The following is a 26,359-nucleotide window of genomic DNA, read 5'->3' on the forward strand; positions in this document are numbered from 1 at the left end:
AGCAGTTGTGGCTGCAGGGGTAGATGGTTCTCCTTCTCTGGTCTGCAGCTCAAATTCATAAGCCTTTAAATCAGCAAACAGATCATGAAGTTCAATCTGGTTTAGATCTTTGGACTCCCTCATTGCCATGGTCTTGACATCCCATTCCTTGGGAAGACCTCTCATTACCTTCAGTGCAATCTCTTTGTTGGTATACACTTTTCCAAGTGCATTTAACTCATTGATGATACTGCTTACTCTTTCATCATACTCGTGCATTGATTCTCCTGCTTTCATTTTGATGTTATCAAACTTTTGAACAGCAACAGAAAGTTTATTTTCTTTGGTTTGATCATTTCCTTCACACAGCTGGATCAGCTTTTCCCAAATTTCTTTGGCTGTCTTACAAATCTTTATTTTGCTGAAGGTTACTTTGTCCAGCGTTTTGTACAGAATTTCTTTGGCCACATTATCAAGATTTGCTTTTCTTTTATCTTCAGTTGTGCATTCGTCTATGGGCTTTTCTATTCTTTGTGGTGCCCCTTCTGTTATGGCAACTGCTGTATTTGTTTTTAGAATCTTCATGGGTCCATCAGTTATGACATACCACATGTCATCATCTTGTGCAGCTAAATGAGCCTGCATTCTGATTTTCCAATCATCAAATTCTTCTCTGGAGAACATAGGAATTTTGTTGAATGAAGTCATGCTAGCAAGTTTATAGATCAAAAGTATTCAAGAACAAGATTCAACCGCTCTGATACCACTTGATAGGATCGATTAACGTATCAAGAGTGTTTAGAAGGGGGGTTGAATAAACACTCACAATTAAAACTGATCTTTTCGAATTTTGAGTTCGGTTTGGTGACAAACTGATTCTCGGAATCTTGCTGGTCAATGACAATCAGTTAAACTAAAGTAGTTGCGGAAAGTAACTGACTGAAAGATAGAATACGAAAATAACATACACAAGGATTGTTTCTGGATGTTCGGAAATTTCAATTACTCCTACGTCACCCCTTCTATCTCAAAGGATATGATTTTCACTAAAAGACTTTGATCGAATACAAGTGTACTGTCCCACTTCAGTCTGGACTTATCACTGCCAAAAGCTGAAACTCTTAGTATCACAAAATGTTCTCAGTGCGTAACTGATCTTAGCACTATCGAATTAAACGATTATTACAAAGTGCTAGTGAGCTCAAATTGTAGCCTTGACTGCTACGAATAAATCAAGTAAGAGTGAGCTAGGATTTTGGCAGAGTAACAGCAAGCTTTTAGTAGAGTGATCTCTTTCTTCATTCAGCTGTTCTTCTATCATATTTATAAGCTTCCCTTCCAACGGTAACTTGAGATATATTTGAATCTTTGTATCCGTTGATTGCCACTTCATTATTTCTTGGGCATTGTTTGCTTCATTTATTATAATGCGACGTCTTAACTGCTTTAGCCGAAATGCGTTGTTCTAAGCTGTATTGATTGAAGTGCGGCGTTTCATATTCAGTTGCAGTCTTCTATGTCTCTTTGTCGGTTGAGTGTTCTTTTTCGAGACATGTTCAGTTGAAGGATGCTTAGCTTAAAAGCATACGGCTGAATGTATCAACTGATCGGTTTCCAACTGATCAGTTTTCTTTATTAGATCAGCTGATTTCAGTTGTTAAGTCCAGTTGCTGAATTTAATCGCGCGTATCAGTTGGTTGATCAGTTTAAAAGCATATGGCTGAATGTATCAACTGATCGGTTTCCAACTGATCAGTTTTCTTTATAAGATCAACTGATTTCAGTTGTTAAGTCCAGTTGCTGAATTGCGCGTATCAGTTGGTTCATATTTTGTCAAACGCCGGAATTTAGTTTCCAACATACTCCCATGAGCTCATCAGTAAAATTGGACACTGCTCAAGGGAGGAATATCAGTTGAGGCGACATTATATCGAGGTTTAATAGGTTCATTGCTGTACTTAACTGCCAGTCGTCCTGATATTGTATTTGATGTCTGTATGTGTGCTAGATTTCAAGCAAATCCTAAGCAATCACATTTCTCAGGTGCTAAAAGAATTTTGAAATATCTTAAGGGTACACAAAATGTTGGGTTATGGTATTCTAAAGACTCTACTTTCAATTTAGTTTGATATTCAGATGCAGATTATGCAGGATGTAAGCTTGATCGTAAAAGTACAAGTGGATCTTGTCAGTTTCTAGGAGACAGACTGATCTCTTGGTTCAGCAAAAAGCAGACATCCATAGCTACCTCAACAACTGAAGCAGAATACCTTGCTGCTGGTAGTTGTTGTGCACAACTGATCTGGATCCAGCAACAACTGAGAGATTATGGAGTAATTACAAATGAATCGCCCATATTTTGTGACAATACGAGCACAATTGCCATCATCTATAATCCAGTTCTTCACTCAATGACCAAGCATATAGATGTCAGGCACCACTTCATTAGAGATCATGCTTTGAAGAAAAACATTAGACTGGAGTATATTTCAACTGAGCAACAAGCAGCTGACATCTTCACCAAACAATTACCCGAGACTAAGTTTTCTTACTTTCGCAATATTCTTGGTTTAATTGACTTGTCTTAAAATTATTATTGATGTTGTTTTACTAATAAAATTCTTTGCAGAAAATAAGAACACAACAACAAATTGGAAATGATACTTTATTAAGAATAAAATCGATTCCATCTTACAGAAGATAACTTAGAATCAACTGAATCTTGCCATTCTGTAATCCAATTATTCAACTCATAAATTCGGATTCTAGAAAATGATTCAGTTGTAGAAATCTTCTCAATCACATGCCATTCTTTCCATAGCATTGCTTGTAACAGAACATTGTCATCAACCAGGTCTGTAACATGCCTGACTTCAAAACTGATCAATGTATTTTCTTGTTGTTGCTGCTTGAGCACGAGAAGGAGCAGCACCACTACTACTTATCCTCTGCAAATCATGAATTTTGAACCATGTTGACATCACTTTCGTTAAGACATATTCCTCCATCGTTTTCTTCAACTCTTCTAAATAAGGACTTAATTGTTCAGTAACTTGAATATGCGTACTGCTGCATGCATCAGAATTACTTGAATCTGACATATTGAACTGTTATTGTCTCATATTTTACCTCTCTCGTCTTAGTTATAGACAAATGAAATTAAATGTTGAAGAAACCAAAGAGTCTCAAGTCAACCGAAGCGTTTTTCTCATTTACCCAGGCTTCTTATTTATCAGTTGTTCATTATCAACTGATATCAGTTTGTCACTTATTACTTAATGCTTAACTGATTTCAGTTCATAGTCAACTTATATAAGTTAGTCTTTCCTCAGTTCATCTGTTTAAGTTCGCAATTCATATATAACAACTGATGAAATTTATCATTTGCAGGAAAGAGAAAAACAAAATTAAGCTTATATAAATAAGTCATTCAACCATAAACGTTTGCACGGATTACATCATCATATTTTTCCTCTACAACAATTATCCACATTTTCAACCAAGTGGATAAAGGTGCGGTAGATGTCTTAACAAATCTCTGAGAAACAGCTACGCGCTTAAGGATTTTCAGTTCCTTTCGAAGCATTAGCTGATAGATATGACCATCCTTAAAGATGTCTACCCACACAGCTATGTTCAAGTGCTCTACAACAATTAAGGGGTTTGTCACTACTGACGGAAGTATCTCTGTAACTCTCAATGATCAGTTGTTGATCCTATCTGAAGAGGCCTTCGGAGAAATTTTCTCTTTGCCAACTGATGGGTACGTCAGCTTCTCTGAAGTCAAAACATCTGACATTGAGGAAATGCAATCTTTGCTGTCTGCTGATAGGCGGAAAATCAAAGTTTCTGATCCAAAGAAAGAGCTGTAATCAGAAATTCAGTTATTAGCCGACTATTGTGGCGAATGGCATATTGGCTAAGGCAGGCTCTTATGCTGCCCTTACTCTTGAAAAATTCCAAGTGATGACCATCATCATGAGAGAGAAGAAAGCTAACTGGAGGCATATTATTTTCAATATTCTGAGGAATATGCTTCAATCTACCAAACAATCAAGAGGGTTTGCTATTCCAATCAGTTATCTACTGAAACTAAAGGGATTGGTAGCTGACAATGCTGGAAAATCATGAAAGTTCAAGGTATTCACTGCCAAGAACATCTTGCCGCCAAAGACCAAACTGAACATTTCTCCCAAATAGTTTTTGAAAACCAAACAGGAGATTGGGACGCAACCACCTGCTCCAACACCAGTCAAGAAGGCCAAAACTTTGGCCCAATCGAAGACTGCAAAACGAAAACTGATTATCAGTGAATCAGATTCGGAGAAAACTCCTTCTCCTAAGCTTGTCAAGAGACCGAGGACGCAAAGAACTAAACCAATAACAGCGGTGGAATTCATTCCAACTGAGAGATTGACTCAATCACCTACCCAATAGCCTATTCAGGATATCCCTTTGCAGGTTGTTCCACCTGATGATTCAGTTACTGAAGAAAAGGCACCCGCTAAAGTAAGAGCTCCCTTGACTCATGTAAATCGCCCTACCATTTTGCCGCCGGCCAGATCTAAAGGCGTTATATTGAGGGAACAAGTGGAAACCACTCACTCTGGTTTTAATATTCCTCACATTCTCACTACTGAAAAAGGAAAGGGCACGCTAGTTGAAAAGCCAAGACCATCTAATGCCATCCAAACTCACATTGACCTGGTTTGGGAACAGGTAAATGCATTTGCCACATCGAAACTAAAATCTTTTGATAGTTGGAAGAGTTTTAGGACTGAGATTTTTGCCAAAGAGCTGAAGCACAAATCCCAACTGAAAAAGTTTATTAAACTTGAAGCGATTGTGTTGAATATAGTCAAAGCTGCTACTATTGCCCAGGCATTGGAGAGACAAAAATATTTCTTTGATCAAATTCGAGCCAAAAAGCTAACTAGAATGGTTGAAAAGCTGAAATCCAACTACAATCCCATAGGTCCAACTGCATATCATGATAGAGCTTTGTTCACCCAACTGGACTCAGATTTTAGTGGCCTACAAAGGAAAATCAGATTTTGGGAACAGGATCAGGAATTGGTTCTTCCTGAAAAATCCTCCTGTTCACAAACATAAGAAGATACATTCTCCTCCCAGCAGAAAGAGCCACCTCCACAACCGGTTGCTGAAGAACCTGTTCAGGATATGCCACAATCATCTGCTGATAAACACATGTATTCCGAGGCTGAATTAACTTTTGCCAATATTGATGAAATCATTCAGACAGTAGCCCTGGAAGCTCAGATAGAAGCAATAAATTCTGAATCAGTTGCTCTTTCAACTGAGAAACCTGAACAAGAGGTTCAGATATCATCTGAAGAACCAGTTGAGCCTCTTGTTGCTGAAGAATTAATTCAGCAAGAAATATCTGCTGAGACTGAAGAATAAACTGAAGTGCCCATCCAAACTTCAGAAAAAGAACTAACTAAATCGGAGGAAACTCAATTAATCATTGAAAATTTTCCAACTGAAAAGCAAGCCCCAGATTTGGTGCAAGAACAACAAGAGACACAAATTTTTGTAGTTGCACCTCAGACTGCAGAAGAAGTCATTGAATCAGAAGTCCCTGATCTTACAACTGCTGAAACTAAAGTCCAGAACATGATTCTAGTAATTTCTGATCAAGCCTCTACAGATCAAACACAGGGAACTATCCGATCAGTCACCTCATCCTCAATTCACAGAAATGGATCTTGTCCTTGAAGAAATCCAAAATATGCAGCACAATATGCAGCAGATGATTACTGAAATCAAGAAAATTCAATCCACACAATTGTCTCATACTGTCAAATTGGATTCTTCAATTGAATTTGATTCAGCAAAACTGAAAGACATTCAAGCAACCATGGAGTCTCTTACCCGAACTGTGCTTGAGATGAAGAATAACAGAAGTCTAGCTCAAAGTCTCTATACAACTCAGGATATAATCAGTCAACGAGTTGAGCGATTGGAAACTTTTGTTTCTAATAAAATGGAATTTCTGCAGACTTTTTTACAATCTGCTGTCTCAAGTATCTCCTCAGATGTCAAAATTCTTTCCATTGACGTTCGAAGATTATCTGAGAAGATAGATTTGTTTGAAAAAAAGGGGGAAGAAATCAAAGAGCATATTGAGAAACAGCAAAAGAAACCATCTCGTTAAAAAGCAGTTAATCAGATTATTAGATTCAGCTGTTATTGAATTAAGACCTCTATCAGTTCAAGAAATTCAGATTTTATCTTATCCACATAAAGTTCAGTATTCAGTTATTATTATTTACTTAGTTTTGTCAAACACCATAAAGGGGGAAATTGTTGGAAACTAAATTCCGGCGTTTGACAAAATATGAACCAACTGATACACACAATTCAGCAACTGGACTTAACAACTGAAATCAGCTGATCTAAAGAAAACTGATCAGGTTGGAAACCGATCAGTTGATACATTCAGCCGTATGCTTTTAAGCTAAGTATCCTTCAACTGAACATGTCTCAGGTAAAGAACACTCAACCGACAAAGAGACATAGAAGACTGCAACTGAATATGAAACGCCGCACTTCAATCAATACAGCTTAGAACAACGCATTTTGGCTAAAGCAGTTAAGACGCCGCATTACAATAAATGAAGCAAACAATGCCCAAGAAATAATGAAGTGGCAATCAACGGATACAAAGATTCAAATATATCTCAAGTTACCGTTGGAAGGGAAGCTTATAAATATGACAGAAGAACAGCTGAAAAGAAAAGAAGATCACTCTACTCAAAGCTTGATATTACTCTGCCAAAATCTTAGCTCATTCTTACTTGGTTTATTCGTAGCAGTCAAGGCTACAATTTGAGCTCACTAGCACTTTGTAATAATCATTAAATTCGATAGTGCTAAGATCAGTTACGCACTAAGAACATTTTGTAATACTAAGAGTTTCAGCTTTTGGCAGTGATAAGTCCAAACTGAAGTGGGTCAGTACAAATCTTGTATTCGATCAAAGTCTTTTAGTGGAAATCCTATCCTTGAGATAGAAGGGGTGACGTAGGAGTAATTGAAATCTCCGAACATCCAGAAACAATCCTTGTGTATTTTATTTCAGTTTTGTATTCTATCTGTCAGTCAGTTACTTTCCGCAACTACTTTAGTTTAACTGATTGTCATTGACCAACAAGATTCCGAGAATCAGTTTGTCACCAAACTGAACTCAAAATTCGAAAAGATCAGTTTTAATTGTGAGTGTTTATTCAACCCCCCCTTCTAAACACTCTTGATACGTTAATCGATCCTATCACAATGTCATCTTCAAGGAAGCATTGGTTCAGATGGATTTATAGGAATATCAATTAGAGGCGGTTGAGACTGCCCTATTTGGCTTTGCGGGTCATGCATTGTACCCTGAAGGGGAAATAACCTTGCCATTGACCCTGGGAACGGGGGATTTGAGGAAGACTGTCATGACAATCTTTACAGTGGTGGATGCCCCATCCTCGTACAATCATCATCTTGGGGAGGCCGGCTATGAATGAGATGAGAGCCGTGGCCTCCACCTATCATCAAAAAATTAAATTTCTAGTACGAGAGCAAGTCGGGGAAGTCAAGGGAGACCAGCCCTCTTCCCGGAAATGTTTTGGGAGACTGTCTGAGTGGATCAAAAGAGGGCGAGAAGGGAGGAGAAGGGGAAGAAGGGGAGTCAAGATGAGGTGGCCAGAGAAAGGGAAGTACATTTTGTTGTGGAGGAAGAGCAAGAGGCAGTGGAGATTGAGCCCGGGAAGCACATCCGGGTGGCCCGAGACATCAACGCATCCACCCGGGTAAATCTCTTGAATTGTTTAAAAGCTAACATTAGTGTTTTCGCTCGATCTCAACAGGAACTGGCCGGGATCTCTCCGAAGGTGGCTGAGCACAAATTAAATATCCTCCCAGGATCCCGGCCCGTGAAACAAAAGAAGAGGCATTTTGGCCCGAAGAAAGATAAAGTTATTGAAGAGCAGGTGGGAGAGCTATTACGGGCCGGCCACGTTCGAGAGGTCCAATTCCCTACGTGGCTCTCAAACGTGGTCCTTGTTCCTAAAGCTACTGGAAAATGGAGGATGTGTGTAGACTTCCGGGACCTGAATAAAACTTGCCCTAAAGATTGTTATCCACTTCCCCGGATTGATCAACTGATGGATTCAACCTCCGGGTGCGAGTTATTAAGCTTTCTGGACGCTTATCAGGGGTACAACCAAATCCCCTTGGCTCTTGAAGATCAAGATAAAGCCAGTTTTATCACTTCCGGGAGCACTTTCGGTTACGTAGTTATGCCATTTGGATTGAAGAATGCTGGGGCTATGTATCAACGTTTGATGAATCACGTTTTTCAAAAGCAGATAGGCAAGAACGTTAAAGTGTATGTGGATGACATCCTGATCAAGATCCGGGAAGTCTCCTGCTTCATTGATGATCTGGCCGAAACCTTCACCACCTTGAAACAGTATGGGATAAAGCTAAACCCGACTAAATGTGTATTTGGGGTAAGAAGTGGGAAGTTTTTGGGTTTCTTGGTGACTGATCGGGGAATTGAAGTAAATCGAGAGAAGATCAAAGCAATAATGGACATGCCTTCCCCTCAATCTGTCCGGGATGTACAAAAATTGACCGGGAGAATTGCGGCCCTATCATGGTTCATCTCCCGGTCTGCTCATCGAAGTTATCCATTTTTTCAGGTTTTGAGAAAAACACAAAAATTCGTCTGGGACGAAAAATGTGAGCTAGCTTTCCAAGATTTGAAGAAGCATTTGGCCGAGTTACCTGTTTTAATAAAACCAGAGCCCGGGGAAAAATTGAGGATTTATTTATCTCCTACTGAGCATGCCGTTAGTTCCGTACTTGTCAAGGAGAAAAGGATCGACCAGAAACCAGTGTATTATGTCAGTCATGCCCTCAGAGGAGCAGAGCTGAAATACAGCGAAGTAGAAAAAATAGCCCTGGCCCTGGTGATGACTGCGCGGAAGCTGAGACCTTATTTTCTCTCACATCCAATTGTGGTTCTCACCAATTCTCCACTCGGGAGAATCATGACACACGCTGAAGTCTCGGGAAGAATGGTCAAATGGACTATAGAGCTCGGAGAATATGACATTGAATATAAACCTCGAGTTGCTATAAAAGCTCAGGCATTGACAGACTTCTTAATAGAGATAATTCAACCGGGAGAAGAAGAGGTATGGAGAATTTTCGTTGATGGGGCATCAAATTTGTCAGGGTGTGGAGTTGGGGTGGTTTTAATTGCTCCATCAGGAGAAAAGATCAAGTTGGCTCTAAGGATCGATTCCAGGGTCACCAAAAATGAGGCTGAGTATGAAGCCATTCTGGTAGGGTTGCAAGCTGCCCGGGAGGTCGGTGCTTCCCGGGTCATTATCTATTCTGATTCTCAATTAGTCACCTAGCAAATAAAAGGGATGTATGAGGCCAAGAATGAAAAAATGCTCAAATATCTAGGGCTCATCACAGGCCCGGGCAGCATCTCTAACCGACTGGAGCATTGAACAGATTCTTAGAGAAGAAAATGAGGAGGCTAATACCTTAGCCAAATTTGCTGCCTCTATGTCGGACACGAGTACCCGGGAAGTCATGTGTTTTATCTGATTAGTACTTTCTGTTAATGGGGAAGTACCACCGACTCGGACAAGTTCGTGGATGACTCCTCTAATTGAGTATATGGTCCATGCCAAGCTCCCGGAAGATAAAGCTCAAGCGCTGAAAGTCAAAAAATAAGCACCCAGGTTTTTCCTTTTGAATGATGTTTTGTACAGGCGATCATATCAGGGTCTTTTGCTCAAATGCTTATCCGCGGATGAATTAGAATATGCCCTTCGAGAAATACACGAATGGTGCTGTGGTGAACATCTCGGTGGAAATGCCCTGTCTCGAAAAGCTATATTAGCCGGATTTTGGTGGCCCCGAATGAATCAAGATGCCACCCAACTTGTTCAGAAATGCAAAGGCTGCCAGTACCACTCTAATTTTCATCATCGCCCAGCTACCGGCATGCAACCCATCTCAGCATCATGTCCCTTTGATCAATGGGGATTGGATATCGTGGGCCCATTCCCAATAGCCCGGGCACAGAAAAAGTTCCTTTTGGTGGCTGTAGATTATTTCTCTAAGTGGGTGGAGGCCGAGCCATTAGCCAAAATTACTGAGGAAGAGGTCATGAAATTTCTCTGGAAAAATATTGTTTGCAGATATGGCATCTCAAGAAAATTGATTTCGGATAATGGGAGGCAATTCCAGGGAAAGAAGATTACATCTTGGTGTCAAGAAATGAAGATTATTCAATATTTCACCTATGTGGCCTACCCCCAAGCCAATGGCCAAACTGAAGTAACCAATAGAATCATTGTACAAGCATTAAAGACCCGGCTTCATGGGAAAGGAAAAGACTGGGTGGAGGAGTTGCCGAGTATATTGTGGGCATATCGAACTACACCCCGAACAACTACTCGGGAAACTCCATACAGCTTAGTCTATGGTTCAGAAGCAGTCTTACCTGTGGAGATCGGACAGTCTTCCACTCGGATAGAATCTTATCCAAGCAACAATGATCAGACCCAGGCCATTGAGCTTGATTTGGTTGAAGAAAAAAGAGACAGGGCAGCCATTCGAATGAAAGCTTATCGCAGCCGGATAATGAAATCCTATAACAAGCATGTTCGATCACGAGATTTCCAGGTTGCAGATTTGATCATGAAAAAGGTGAAGCCAATGGGTGATGTGGAGAAATTAGAAGTGTGAGAACCTGAATTTCCAGCAGCAGCTAGCAATATTCAGTAGCAAAGGAAAATTCCAGCAGAAGCTAACAATTCCAGTATTAGCAAATATTTTAGAAGTTGATATTTTTTTCCAGCAGATAGAATTCCAGCAGATAGAATCCAACAGCAGACAGAATTCCTGCAGACAGTTATTAATTCAGCATATGACTTGAGGAGAGAACATATAGGGGACTGATATCAGTTTAGCCATGAAATTCACAAACGTGCTCAGTGCTTACTTGATAATTTCTGATTACTGATTACCGAATATTGATTTCTGATTAATGATTTTTGAATACTGATTTCTGTTCTGAAAGTAAGAATTTATGTATATCATTCGGATTACTGTTTCTGTTTAAAAATGGTTTCGAAAACTGGGAGTTATTCCCGCCTCCGCTTACTGAGTGACAACCATATCACTCACCCACCAAACTCATCTCAGATAAGAACGAAGAAGAGTTGCTAGAAGAGGAAGAGCAGACTCAATTCTGGGGCTGGTGAAGAAGAATGTTATTTTCAGTTTTAGTTTATGTTTTCCGCTGCATCTGTTAAGACGTTATTCTGATAGGTTTTACATTTTCGCTGTAAATCATTATTATTCGACTTCGTATCAGACAATGAATATTCAATATTATGAATAAAAGACTGGTTTCTGAATTTTGTACTTCTGAGGCTTGTTGTTTTCGAATGTAAATTTGAGAGCAACGCCGGTGTCGACCAACACCCGTCCTGGGGCCTGACAAGAAGCATGCTGGGAAGGACCCTTCAAAGTAATTCAGAGAGTTAGCTCGGGGTCTGCTTATTATCTAGAAGATTCTCAGGGACATGCTCTTAAAAGGCCCTGGAATGCATTTCATTTGAAGAAATATTATACTTGAATCTTTTGTATATGTTGCTTGTACATCAAATAAAAAAAAATTTCAAGGAAGTGTCTAATCAAGTCCAGGGACCCGTACCCTGGCCCGGGAGCCCGCATCCTGGTCATCTCTCAAGTCTAGGGACCCGTACCCTGGCCCGGGGACCCGCACCTCGGTTATCTCTCAAGTCCAGGGACCCGTACCCTGACCCGGGGACTCGCACCCCGGTCATCTCTCAAGTCCAGGGACCCGTACCCTGGCCCGGGGACCAAAACCCCGGTCGTCTCTCAAGTCCAGGGACCCGTACCATGTCTCGGGGACCCGCACCCCGGTTATCTCTCAATGTATTTGGTGAAGATGGATTAAAATCCTTAAAGATATTTGAAGTTGTTCGAATTATCCACAACACTTGGAAATACTTTAAAACAACTCAAATGCAAAGAAGATAAAGGAAAATACTTCACTAAACAAAGGAAAACTTACAGGGTGCCCGAAAGCCCGGGAATAAAAATAAAAATACAGAAATAATAATAAATAAATCCTAATCTATCTTGGGGGCCTCCTCCTCCTCCTCCTCTTCTTCTGGGAGGTAAGCTGCAGCCTTCTCTAAGTCAGGGAAGTCTTCCCGATTGGAAGGAACCAGACCTGCCTCCTCGAACTGCTCGAGACACTTATTGAAGCCCAGGTCAAAATAGACGAAGGCCTTGTCAGCCACCATCTTCTTGAATTCCCGAGACTTCAGGGAATTTAGCCATGTCTTCCTCCCGGGAAGCTCTTGCCTGTTCCAAAGCAGCATGCGCCTCTTCAGCTCGAACTCGGGAAGACTCCGCTTCTGCCCTGACTGCCTGCATCTCTAGCCTGACGGCTTCTGATTGGGCATCAAAGTTTTTTTGGGCCTCGGCCAGTTCTGCTCGGGCCAGAACCATTTGTTGTTGCCAGCCAGCCCTCTCCCGGGCTAGAACATGATCATGGAGCTCATTCAACCGACCTATCTCTTCTTGGAGTTTGGCATGCGTCTCCCGGGCAGAGGTGGCTTGTGTGTTGGCTCTTTTGGCAGCCTGAGCCACTCGCTCGAAAGCTGACATAAGCATCTGCAAGCCCTGTAAATATGGAAAGTCAGAAAAATTGATACATAATTAAATGATGGAAGAAGCAAAGGAACTTACAGAAAAGGACCGGGCCACGCCTTCGCATAACATCTCATTAGGATGGAGTCCTTGCAGATGCACCACTTCATCAAGGCGCAGAAGACCCCAGATCATTTTGACCAGGTCCGAGCTAATGTCCTCCCCAAAGATATTGGGAAGAACCCAGGATCTCCCACCCTGGGGGCCAGAAGACGAACCAGTGAGAGGAGGAAGCCGGACAATCTCCTCAGTCTCATCCTCCACAACCACCGTTTCAGTAGTCGGCTCTGTCACGGCCTTCCTCTTGCGGTGATTTAGAGGTGTCGAGTCCTCCTCAACAACCGGGGAAGTGGCCCTTTCCCGGGTAGAAATAGCCTTCTCTCGGACCTCAGCCTCCGCCTGGATCCTGTCCTCCTCTTGTGCCCGGGCCTCAGCTTCTGCCCGGGCTCGGCGTTCTTCCTGCCCTTGGATTTCTCGAGCCTTTTTTTCCGCCCGGGATTGTTTTTGCTCGGCTTTCTTCTTGGCCGCCACTTCCAGGATACTTGCCCTGATCATCTCTTCTTCGGCTGCATCAAAGGAAAGTTAGAAACATAAAACATAAGGGAAAATTTCAAAAGCGAAAAGGAAAATAATTTACCCGCCAGTGACCCAGCCTGGCTAAATTCGTCAATCATTTGGTCCACAGGGTCTTTAGGCCGGGGCCTGATCCCATAATTCACCAGATTATCCCCCCCAATTAGCACCGAAGATAAGAAAGATTGGCCCTCAATCGCATCCCAAGCCTGGGTAAAAGGGGGAAGGAGTTTGTAGTCTCGGGGGAGCTCAGGTTGATCGGGAAGGGAGGATAGGAAGCCCGTGTCACATGCGGGAAGACTTGGGAGTTGCAAAAAGAAAAATTTGTTTTTCCATCCCTTCAGAGAGGAAGGGATGTCTGTCAAAAATCGGTATTTCATGCGGGCCATGAAAGAAAAGACCCCTTCGTTAAAGCGACAGGAATAGAAGAAATGAAAGATAGAAGAATTAATTAATAAATTTTTATACGAAATAAAATAAAGGTGACTGCCATAATCCGAAAGGCATTGGGGTGGAGATGATTGATAGGGAGCCCATAGAACCGGGCAACCCCTTTTCGAAGAAATGATGGATAGGAAATCGAAGCCCGCTCTTGAGCTGTTCCACGAAGAAGGTTTGGAACCCCGGGGGAGGAGTGTCCAGGTGATCGCCGGACTTGGGAATCAAAATTTTGTAAGTGGAGGGGATCGCTCCCAGGGACCTGATTTCCTCAGAAGCCCCGAGGCGGAGATTAGAAGTCACAGTGGAAAACCACAGTGGCCCCGCAGTTTTCTCCTTCCCCTTATCTTGGGGACCAGTAGGTCGAGAGGAAGATTCTTTGGGTTGTGTTTGAGAAATGAGTCAGGAGGAAAGGATGGGGATAGCCACGAGAATATGGACAGAGTGTTCAGAAGGGGTCGGGGAGTTATCCTCCGACCGTCCCCTGACATTCTTGCCAAACGTAGAAGAAGTAGAGTTTGACATGACTAGGGAAAGAGTAGGGAAGAGGAGACTTACTGGAAAAGAGAAGGAAGATGGTGACTGGTAGCCGGAGAAACGCTGGAAAAGAGAAGGAAGATGGTGACTGGTAGCCGGAGAACGCTGGAGTTAGGATCGGTGCGGCGAAGAGCTTGAGAAAAAAATTTGAAAGAGTTTGGCTACAAATTGAATTTATGAGTGATTTTTGAAAATTCGATCATCTACTATATATAGGGGAGGGAATTAATCTGCGCCGTTGATCAAAAATGAATCAGACGGATTAGATTAGCCTAGGAAATTGGGCGGTATGATTGAGCGGGATATTTGAAAAGACAGGCGCGTAGCTCGAGGCGTCATGATGGTTTATCTTCTCGGAATACAAAAAGCCTCTGACAGCTTTTCATTAGGGCTTACGTCAGCAGTAGAAACATGGCGGATAATCTGACGACCCGGGAAAGGCTAAAAGGCAAAATACCTCTGTTACCCGGGCACACGAGACTAATCGGGACAGCGAGTATGACTCTAGCCCGACTATTCAAGGAGGGAGTGATGATATCCCGGGATGTCCCGGGCTATGAATTGTGCCCGGGTCAGGAAAATGGATCTTTCCCGGGTTACACATGATTCGGGTCAGTAAGGTGGTAAGCTATCCAGAAGCCCGGATCTCGGACTGCCCGGGACATAATTTCCCCGGGACATTGTATGCCCGGGCCCTCAGAAGAAATCCTGAGAAGCATTTTACCCGGGCCACTTCGATATGAGTGCCGCATTTAATACCGCCGATAAAGTAGGGTACATGCAGCCGACCTATCTCTGACACCAGTGCAAGTGGTTGATAAAATCAAGTTGGCTGGATGTGACTAATATGAGATTTGACATGTCAGAACAATAGGGTATAATCAGCCGCCCTACTATAATTAATGCTCAAACACAAAGAACGAGGTCATCATTGCATCCTCTACTATAAATACCAGGTTTTTCCTTGCATTTACTCTCTATTCAGACATTGAATGCTCTCATTTATTGCTCATTTACTCCCCTCTCACATCAATCTCACAACCATCACTTTGTTACATTGGTTCTTTGCTTGAGTTACTCACTGACTTAAGCATCAGAGTGGTCACGCCGACACCCCTCCGGCGCCCATTCACGTGGTTGTCTTCTTGGTTGCAAATTTTCATATTTATCCCGGCAAGCAAGCTTTTGGGTTCAGACGTCCAGCTCTTATTTTTCCTAACTATTTTGATAATAGATTCGGTGGAGTACCTGACCTGGCTCATTCATTTCACCCGGATCACATCAGCATCGATAAATTATGACGTTCAAACGCACTTTTTGCTGAATAACTGCTGTAATTGAATAAATTTTGAACCAAATGATCTTTCAAGTAATGAAATTTTAAATGTTGAAATTAAGACAAAAGTGCATAAGACATTGATAAGTGTTCAAAAGACTTCCAAGAGACTTCATGGCAGATGACGACAGAATATGTTAATTTTCAAGTGATGAACCCTAACCTTCAGGTATGTCACATGCGACTATGGCTATTTCAGCAAGAATCCACAAAATGAAATTCGCAACCCTTGAGTATTCCTTCCGACAGTGTTCAGCTAGATGCTTCCCTGCAGAACAATTTGTACAGTAAATCACTGAGCAAAATAGACACTAACAAGGATCATTTCAAGAAATAACTAACCTGTAACAACTCCTAAGTTTGGTACCAGGGATTGAATGATAAGAGCAGCACATGAAGCCAATAATATGATCCAGAGCAGCTGTAAGATAAATAAAAATGCACGGACAATGGATCACAAATAGTACATACAAGAAATCAAGATATTATATAAAGTAAAAATAAAATAAAGCAGGTCTGTTGTCAACACAGAGAGATTAACCCATGAAAGTTACACTCACCCCATACTTGTATTGTGCTCCGGACAGCAAATCAGTCTGAACTGTTTGAAAACGCCGTAAAATACATATCAACCACGGAAAATACTTGGCTACTACTAAAATATTTCAGGGACCTTACAATTTCCGGGATCAATATAGGCAATGGAAACAAGAAAACCAAGACCCATATACGCAAACAAGTTCTTCCAGCTGTTTTCCTGCCAAATTTTTGAAAAACCAAAACAAATATCACAAATGAAGTTACATTATAATTGGAAATACCCAATGTATTATCTCGTGTCAGTTGTCACTAAATCTATATGCAAAAATGTTTAACTTACAATCAAGAAATGGGATCTAAAAACCACTCCCTATCCCGACTCCCGTCATTAGTAAAAATTTAAAAAATTTAGATTATTACACTATCACATTCGCAAGTCATTAGGTGAGGATCAAGAATGAACAAAGGAGAATGTCTTGCTTTACCTCGGTTTACCCACACGTCGCTTATCATTTACCATTGAATATAAGGGTTCCACATGAAATACATGTAGAAAACACATATTTTTATGCATACATCATTACATATAGAACCCATATAATGTATGATACACGCAGAGCGTTCAATCTGTGAAGCATGGAACCAACACGCTTTATGAAATAACCAAAAGATATTTGTAAAGCTAAAGCCTAAAACACTTGCATCAATTCCTCAAAATTGTTTGAAATACTATAAGATACCACATTGAAGATTTGATCAGCCGACAACTTCAAAATAAATCAACTGGGAAAATATTTTTAATGAAATGATTCTATCAAGGGTGAACCAGTAGGATTGCCATGTCTGTATTTTTTAAAATAATACCAACGATTTTAGCTCGAAAATACATCCAATCACTGCTTAGCCAAATCATTGGGTCTGTGCTTGTATCGATGGGACAAAAAGATAGACTCCACAGTCCACACAACACCAATTGATCAATTGAAATGAAACCATGTTGGCTTCATAAAAAGTGCGCACCATAACTTCAAAATCTCGATAAATATAATATAAAAAAGAAAAAGCTTGCCTCAGGAACGACAATTTAGTCGTATTCAATATTTTCAATGAGCGACGACATTGGGATTATTTCTATACCCAATACTGCTCATAAACTGAGACTGTTCAGTTCCCGACGCCGCCGCCATTTTATCCGAAATTTGCTGATTCAAGAAACAGAGAAAATGCATGAATTCGTTAGAATAAGTATAAGTTTATTTTAAAACTCAACCGCGTTACGTAATATACGGAATCACTACCATGTGTTCATGTCACTGTTTCATTAAACTGTGCATGTCGTGATAAACGGAGAAACTGAGCGAGCGTAGATCCAAGAAAATGGCGAAAAATATCAGTTTTGATTCGTCGGCAGATAAAATGAACAAATAGAAACAAATGGGGAATGAATAAACGATAAGATTTTGATGAAAAGAAGCGTAGGGTGCTCACATTTCGTCCCAGAAAGCGATTACTTGAAATAAATATTTTCCCTGCACGAATGTCCAATCTCCGAACACTGCCACTTTGAGCTTTGCTTCTTTAATAAACTATGCGCTAAATCAAAATAGTAAATTTGGAAATTTTGGTTATCAAATTTGATCACCCGTCAAAATGATGACGTTTGATGCCACAAAATCCTCCCCCATAATCTTCCCTTTGTAATTGGGGTGCATTCCATCCTACATGTAGGGGCACTACCCCATGATAGAATCAAGGATTCAAATTTAGCCACACATACATGGGATCCACTAATTTTTTTAAAATCACATATGTGTGTGAATCTTGTCCATCCAAATCATGTGGGGACACTGCCCCCACATGTAGTATCGACCTGACCGTAATTGGGTGAAACATTACATAGCAGTAAATCTATAACCAGATTTTACGTAAAAACTGATGTAACATCATATCAATTTCTTGAATTGCGAAAAAAAATTAATTTTTATGTTAAAATATTATTTATTTATTGTAAATAAAGATCTGATTGTGAAACTGTTTCATGTGAGATTTACAATTTTTATACAATTTTTTTAATTATTTTATTTAATATTAGATATTAAAAATTTTATATTATTGTAAATTCTCTGACCCTCAAAAGTCAAAATGATCTCATATTATCCAAGTTTACATGAATGAATATATTACTTGTCCGATTATTGTTACGAGAGATATTTGGTTTTTTGTAAATTGAGGGAGTTCTCCCTTTTTTTGATTACCTTCCTCGCATATGTATAAGATCGAATCCATTCGATTTCTAAAAAAGATTACTAATCATTAACTTTTCGAGGAATCTTTCATCAGTGGTTGTGAATGACTGATTTTTTCAATCTTTTCGACTTTGGTTCGTAGGAGCAAGTCAGAAAGATTGAGAAATAGTAGCAGTAATGCAGCATAGTAAGCTTCTTGTGAGACGGTTTCATGAATCTTTATCTATGAGACGGGTCAACCCTATCGATATTCACAATAAAAATAATATTTTTAGCATAAAAAGTAATATTTTTGGCAAAAACTTGTTTGAGACGGTCTCATGGGTTATCTTTTGTGAGACGGATCTCTTATTTGGGTCATCAATGAAAAAATATTATTTTTTATGCTAAGAGTATTACTTTTTATTGTGAATATCGGTAGGGCTGACCCGTTTCACAGATAAAAATTCGTAAAACCGTCTCACAAGAAACCTACTAATATCATTTTACACTTTAGGGAGTTGATTAGTTTCATTTTTGAAACTTATAGTACGACTTAGTTATTAATAACATTTATGTGAATATTCGTATTTTGTTTATCATAATATAAAAGAAAATTTTACATTAAAATAACAACCCAAAAATTCTTATTTTATTAAATAATTTTTTAAGAATAAAAAATAATAATTCAGTGTGAGGAAATTTAGACCAAAATTTGATAAATTGAAATTTTAGCATTAAATAATAATAATAATAATAATAATAATACTGGAGGTTTTTAAGAGAAATATACAAGTTATATATTTTTTTAAGTATAATTATTTGATTTTTACATAACTTTCTCAAAATATAAAATAAAGTGTGGGTGAATTTATAATGCATATATTTAAGAATATATTGAGTTGTGGAAACGCTAGTAATCTTGATTTTGATAATAAAAAAAATTTATTGTGTTTCTAATATATTTACTCAAGTATGTAATTGCTGTCAATTCGGAAGATTTGAGAAGCTAGAACTCAGATATAATCAAACTGAAAATATAGCGAGTTGAAGTATTTCGATTATATCTCACAAACCAGTGATCCAATGCTAACAAGCAAAATGGTTGGAGGCCAAGTCAATTATCTACAAGTCATATTTCAGGTTGGTCATGTTAGTTTGGACTTTTTCTTTGCTATTGGGATGCTGCAATGTCCAACTGAAAGTCACGGATATAGTAAACGGCTTGACTTGAACAGTTATTGTATTTTGGTCATATCTCTCAAATGAATAATCATAATTGAACAATTCAGCATGTGTTAGAAAGCTACAACAATTATCTACAATTCATCTTTCAAAGTCAAAGTCAAGTCAAAGTCTGAATCGGAGTTTAAGAAGCTGATAGACTGTGATGAAGTTGTTGATTCTATAAGACAGATATAGATGCCGGCTAGAAATGAGAAATTCTGATATTTCGAGCATATATCTCTTATACAAATTCAGAATTGAGTAATCCGTGATTATATGGAAAGTTATGAGAAAATAATACAATTTTTATTTTCACTACTTTGTCCAAAAATCAACGAATCAATAGTTATAACCAAGATAAGATACAAGGAAAAATTGGATCAAACTCTAGCCGCTCAAAATCCAGCTGCTCCGGACCGAACTCTAGTTGCTCAAATTCCGACCGGACCTCTCTAGAAGTCCAGTAGCCAAATTCCGACCGGACCGCTCCAGAAGTCACCAGCCAGTATTAAAAAGTGCAAGCAAGTGAATTATGATTGTTTCAATGTCAAAAAAAGTGCAAAACCTTTCCAAACAGTCATATTCTTGTATATAATGTCTATATCATTCTTGAAGGCTATAAATACAATACTTTGAATATCATACAATAAGCTTTTGATGAAAATTGAAAAGCAAGGGCAGCTTATAAAGAAAAATAAGCTAGAATGAGATCAAGCATAAGAATGAGAATCTAAATAGATTATTAGTTTAGTGAGAGCTATCTTATGTCTGATGATATATTTGAGAGATGAACTCACTGTAAAAGATTAAATACATACACACATAATTACTCACATATATACATGAGATTTGAGCTTCAATGAATAGTTGAGTAATAGTCTTTACACAAAAACGTAAAAGATTGTGTTTGTAGTCTTAGCATAAGAGACGTTAAATATTATGCGGTTGTGAAGTTGCGGCTTACAATCGAGAGTATGCTAGAGGTTTCAATTATGCAATGAATAAGTTCTAATTCGAAATACGTTTGTTTAATGATTTATATAAATCAAAATCTTCTAGTGATATTTCCCAAAGAAAATATGAGTGACACATGAGTTGTTAATCTCAAAAGATCCATAAATAAATTTGTGTTTACTTACTATTACTACTATTTTTAGATGCATTGTCGACGCATTTTATGTGTATTTCAAATACCATAATATTTCATAAAAATATTTGATAAAATACTTCAAACAAACCATTTTTATTATTACAACTTGCAGATCTTTTAAATATTTTACAAATATTTGATCTGTTTTTAGAGTGATTATTTTGAGTTTCTTCTGCTTGGTTATAAAATCAAACTCGATTTAATTTCTCAATACTCGGTTTATTTTTTAATATTTCAAGAACAAGCTATCGTAGCTCAAGTTTAAAAAAAAATTAAAAATATATTCATTCCCTTTAAATTTTTTATTTGATCCCAACATAATATAATATTTCATTAAGTTGGAAAATAAATTAAAAAATTATGAGTAAGATGTACAAAGTTAATGTTAAAAATCAATTTTATTTTCCCTATAACACAAATCCAAATGAAATCCCTTCAATTTTATAAAGATTACATTTAATCAAATCAAATACTATCAATATTGGTATTTAATGGATATTTCGGCACGAATTTATATCTGTAAGACGGGTCGATTCGTGACGGGTCGATTCGATTCATATTTGAAGTAAAAAATAATACACTTTGACATACAAGTAATATTTTGGCATAAAATGATATATTTTTATAAGTCGGGTCGGAGATATATCTTATAAAATTAATATACAAGACGATTTCATATGAGTTTTTGTGAAAACACAATTGTTAAGATGCCTAATTGCATGTGTGTTATTTACATCTCCTAAACAATAGCTAATTACCAGTATTATAGACAGACATAAAATTCTAAATCTTGGTCGGTGTCCTGACTTATTGATTTGCCCAGCTCTTGAACTTATAAACCTCTTTTTAAATATTCAAATATGTTGCAAATAAAAATCTTGGATTAATTATTTTTTCATTCATATTATTTGAAGTTAAAAACTGTTTTGGTTCATCTTGTTTGGGATGTGACGAAAATGTCCATCCATCTCAAATATTGACGTATCTGATCTCTCATATGAATTAATCGTTAAATGCTAACGGAGAATTGACCAAACACTATAAGAAAATTCAGAATCAACAACACACATAGGATAACGGTTTTAACTAAAACCGTTGTTTTTGTCAAAAAACTTTTAACAACGGTTTTAACTAAAACCGTTGTCGTAGATAATTTTTTAAGCAAAAGACGGTTTTTAGGGTCAATAACAACGGTTCTGTAAAACCGTTGTCTTTGAACGTTTATGACAACGGTTTCATGAACCGTTGTCTATTAGCGTGTTTTTTTGGACAATCGACAACGGTTTTAGAAAACCGTTGTCGATTAGCGTGTGATTATAGTAAAAGACAACGTTACTTAGGCGACGGTTTTCGCTAATTTTAGCGACTGTTTTACCTATATCGTCGCTTATTTCAAATTAGCGACAGTTATATTGAAAAACCGTCGCTAATTTGATATTAGCGACGGTTTAAATTTACCGTCGCTGATATTCGCGACAGTTTAGATCAAACCGTTGCTAATATTTGCGACGGTTTTAATATAACCGTCGCAAATTCAAAAACTTGACCCCGCCTAAACTTCCATTCACTTCAAATTAGCGACAGTTATGTTTAAACCGTCGCTAATTTCAAATTAGCGACAGTTATATGTGAACTGTCGCTAAAGTTAGCAACAGTGTCATTTACAACCGTCGCTAATTTGATATTAGCGACGGTTTTAAGAACTTGTCGCTAAAGTTAGCGACAGTTTAGCTTAAACCGTTGCTAACATTAGCGACGGTCCTAAACCAAACGTCGCAAATTCAAAAATTCGATCCCACCTAAACTTCCCTCCATTTTCTTCCACCACTCTCTATAAATACCTTCAAATTCGCTTCATTTTCTTCCATTCACTTCACAACACTTAAAATTTTCTCACTTACACGATTTTACAACTTCACAACACTTAAAATTTTTATCTCTTACACGATTTTTTTACCACTTCAAAACAATTAAAATTTTTATCTCTTACACGATTTTATCACTTCACGACACTTAAATTTTTTTATCTCTTACACGATTGTACCAATTCAAAATACAGATTTATTAAATTCTTAAATATTTTTTTTATTTTACCTAAAAAATTAGCGACGGAATGTACAAACCGTCGCTAATTAGAGACGATTTTTCACATGAATATCGTCGCTACATTTAGCGACGGTAAATACTAAACTGTCGCTAAATTTAGCGACGTCTTAAATAACAGTCGCTAATTAGCGACGGTGTATGCTGTCCGTCGCAAATATTTGTTGCGACGGTTATTAAAATCCGTCGCAAATTGTAGCTAACGACAACTGGTTTCTCATTTGCGACGGTTTTGCAAATTGTAGCTACGACAACAATGAAAAACCGTTGTCTTTGAGCGGACCATTTAACAACACTGGCTTTAACAACAGTTTTAAAATTGTTTAACCGTTGTCGTATGACATTTTTCTTGTAGTGAAAATGGTTTTGATCACAAACATTTCGCCCCAAATTGCAAGAGGAGAAACTGTAGCTATCTTGTGACAAGTTATCCTCAAAGAATTGAGTAGGTCTCTTGTGAGACGGTCTTACGAATCTTTATCTGTGAGACGGGTCAACCCTACCGAGTATTTGGGGAGGAAAAGAATCTTTAAAAGTAACACAAATATTACGTGACAAGTTATCCTCAAAGAATTTGGGGAGGAAAAGAATCATAGAAACATCCATCGTTTTCTTAGAAACAAAGTTATCCTCAATCTTGAATTGTGTTTCATAGTAGTGGTTGGGTATAGCCAAGTGGAAGAACTGTTTTTGTTTTTTTAAAAGGACTACTAAGTGGAAGATTTCAGTCGAAAGTAAATGCAAGAAAACAAAATAAGGAAATCCGTTTCAAAGTTGTTAACTTAATCAGTGCTCCATGTTTCTCATGTTTAGACTACGTGGATTCCCTATTCCATTGACTCAAATCGGCTACCCCCCATTGAATCCAACAAATAACTTGAAATATAATAATTTCTTCATCATACCAACTTTAAACCTACTATATTGTATAAAATATAGAATATATGTCATTGATGTCCGATTTTGTAGAATATGTGAGTGAGTGATCAATGGTCAGAAGTTCGATTCTTCCTACCAACACTTTATCGGATGATCTTGTCACATAATATTTGTTCAGTGCGGTTTATCTGACTAACATGGTTTGCAGATTATGAGTTAGTCTGGAGGTTTACCCAATGCGCACTGTTATGTATTAAGTCTGTTATGTAATTGGATCATGGCTTATCTTTCGTTTAAATGTTTTAAGTATAAATTCGAAAATACGATTACGTAATCCAACTGCAAGCAGATCTAAAGAAAATGAAAAATGAATAATTAAATAGTTTTAGTTGCATAAATTAATTATGATATGCATGATTAAATTTTTAAAATGTACATTTCTATATTAATGCATAAAACTGTGTTTTAAAAGGTTATTCGAGACGCGATCGAGGAACGAAGACCAGGACCATATGAGAGAAAATATTTTATTAAATGATTATTTTTAATTGTTTAATATGTGGTGTATTTTAAACTTAATTTTCGAAAAAGGGGTGTTTTGAGGTGTTTTTATACGCCGAGTCGTATTTGTAAACGGTATTCAATTTTCGACGAAAATATGAACTTTTCAAGAACTCGACTAATATTTTCACAAACCTTCCTAAAATAAAATATTTTAAATATTAACTAATGGGCTTAATGAGTCTATTATACTAGGTTAATGTGCCTAAGCTTGCACCATGCGTTTTAATTTTAAAAAAAGCCAAAAACCCCTCACCATAAACCTCACAACTCTTGCCCCTCCCCCTAAAAAAAATACTAGGACTCCTTCTTCATCAAATACACACACCACACGAAAGCTTGGAAGGAGGAACTCACGATTTTGAAGGAAAAAAATTAGCAAGGGTCGCCTCTCCGCCAATGTTCCTCGGATCGTCAAATTGTTTTCGTGCATAATAAACGCAAAGGCACACGTTAATCTTTCAAACATCTTTCACACCATATTAGGCATATTTAATTATGTTTGCACGAGGAATATGATGCACCACTTTTATTTTCGTTTTTATGGCTAAACATGCATAAAAGTAGAGTTTTTCTTTTTTAAAACTCTTCCAAATAATGCACAAAGGGGCTGCCATAGTGGGGGTACTTGAAGGGATAATTTTCCACGTGTTTAAGGACCCTTAGATGCATAGGTAAGGTCTAGAAAAAGAGGAAATAAAGCTGAATGAATATTAAAAGTTGCATGGGTTAGGGTTTTGATTTTTGTTCCTAGGTGCAGGCGGCTGCTATCTGCTGTTAGGGCTTGTCTAGGGGTCTCAAGAGGGATGAGCCATGATCCTAGGTAGGTTGCACGATGCTAGGTTCGAAGGGCTAGGTGATCGCGTGAGCTTGGGGCCGCGCATGGCTTGGGGGCTTGCGGTTTTGGAAGCTGCGTATGCAAGGGCAGTAGGGGTGGTTCCAGTAGATTGCTAAGAGCTTGGTCATGGTCCTAGGATGGGTAACTAAGGGCTGGACATGATGGTTAAGGGCTGGAGTCGAGGGACGTGAGGGTAGGCTCAAGCTAGGGCTTGGTTCGAAGCATTTAGAATCTCCAGCAAGGTCCTAGGCTTGTTTATGGGTCTTGATTGGCTTGAATTGGGTTGTATATGGTATAAATATGTGTTATTAAGCTATGGTTCAAGTTTGGTTAAGTTTCGAGTCAATACGAGTCAAAACCGGGATGTACATCTAAGTTTAAAAACGAATTGAGAAATTAGTCGAGAAGCATAAGTTTATGTCTAAGAAATATTTATAGGTGTATTTAAGGACATATGATAAGTTTGAATAGATTTGGGTCGTCGTTTTAAGGCCCAAGAATAAATTAGGAAAGTTAGAGTTCCAGGGGCAAAACGATCATTTTACACCTGAAAAATGTTAGACGTCCTGGCAGTGCCCTGAATGTTGTAATATATGTTAAAATGTTTATTTCAAATGTTTTGAGATTTTATGATGAAATGTTAATGCTAAAAGACATGTTGTATGTGCTTGGTTTAAAATAAAATGATTAAAATGTGCATGAATTTTTATAAGTGATGGAAATATGAAAAGTTGAAGAATGTGAATTGATTGTGACTAATACGATGATACGATAATATGTAAGGCCAATGTTCAGTTGACGGATGAGAGTATCGCTGATATCCCCACCGCCCGGTATCGTGGTAATACGTAGATGGATCCTTCGACCTAGAGCTAATACGAAAGTCACAATTGAGGATATGAATTCAATAAAGAGGAAAACATATATGTATATGATGAAAAGGAAAAAAATATGTGATGAAAGGAAATATGTTTAAGTTTATGTTCATGAAAAACTATTTTATTAAAAATATTTTCACAGTTGCTTGTGAATATATATGTATTACTTGCTATCACGGTTAAGGTTTTCTGAGTCAATAGAGTCACTAAGTGTGATCAGTGCAGATGAGCATGAGATTGATGTTAATGGAGAGATTGATGGTTGATCTTACTGGACTGAAGGTGCACACAACCCGATGATCGTCGCTAGTT

At 38.3% G+C, this 26,359-nt stretch overlaps 1 protein-coding gene across 1 annotated transcript; it reads right to left on the bottom strand.

The window, feature by feature from the left end:
* Window positions 1-15,604: 15,604 nt before the first annotated feature.
* LOC142539079 (metal transporter Nramp1-like) lies at window positions 15,605-17,762 on the bottom strand. Its single transcript, XM_075644371.1, has 6 exons — window positions 17,675-17,762; window positions 17,256-17,388; window positions 16,325-16,403; window positions 16,207-16,247; window positions 15,989-16,067; window positions 15,605-15,914 (listed from the first exon to the last, which is right to left on the bottom strand). The coding sequence occupies exons 3-6, from the start codon at window positions 16,371-16,373 to the stop codon at window positions 15,805-15,807; spliced, it is 279 nt and encodes a 92-aa protein (XP_075500486.1). The 5' UTR covers window positions 16,374-16,403; window positions 17,256-17,388; window positions 17,675-17,762; the 3' UTR covers window positions 15,605-15,804.
* Window positions 17,763-26,359: the final 8,597 nt, after the last annotated feature.

Source organism: Primulina tabacum, chromosome 3 (genome assembly GCF_025594145.1).
Source record: "Primulina tabacum isolate GXHZ01 chromosome 3, ASM2559414v2, whole genome shotgun sequence".
NCBI lineage: Eukaryota > Viridiplantae > Streptophyta > Magnoliopsida > Lamiales > Gesneriaceae > Primulina > Primulina tabacum.

Coding starts and splice junctions, on each gene's coding strand:
- LOC142539079 (XM_075644371.1), bottom strand. CDS start 16,373: ATGGGTCTTGGTTTTCTTGTTTCCATTGCCTATATTGATCCCGGAAAT. Junction 16,248..16,324: donor CTATATTGATCCCGGAAATT/GTAAGGTCCCTG, acceptor GTTTTCAAACAG/TTCAGACTGATTTGCTGTCC. Junction 15,915..15,988: donor AAACTTAGGAGTTGTTACAG/GTTAGTTATTTC, acceptor ATTGTTCTGCAG/GGAAGCATCTAGCTGAACAC.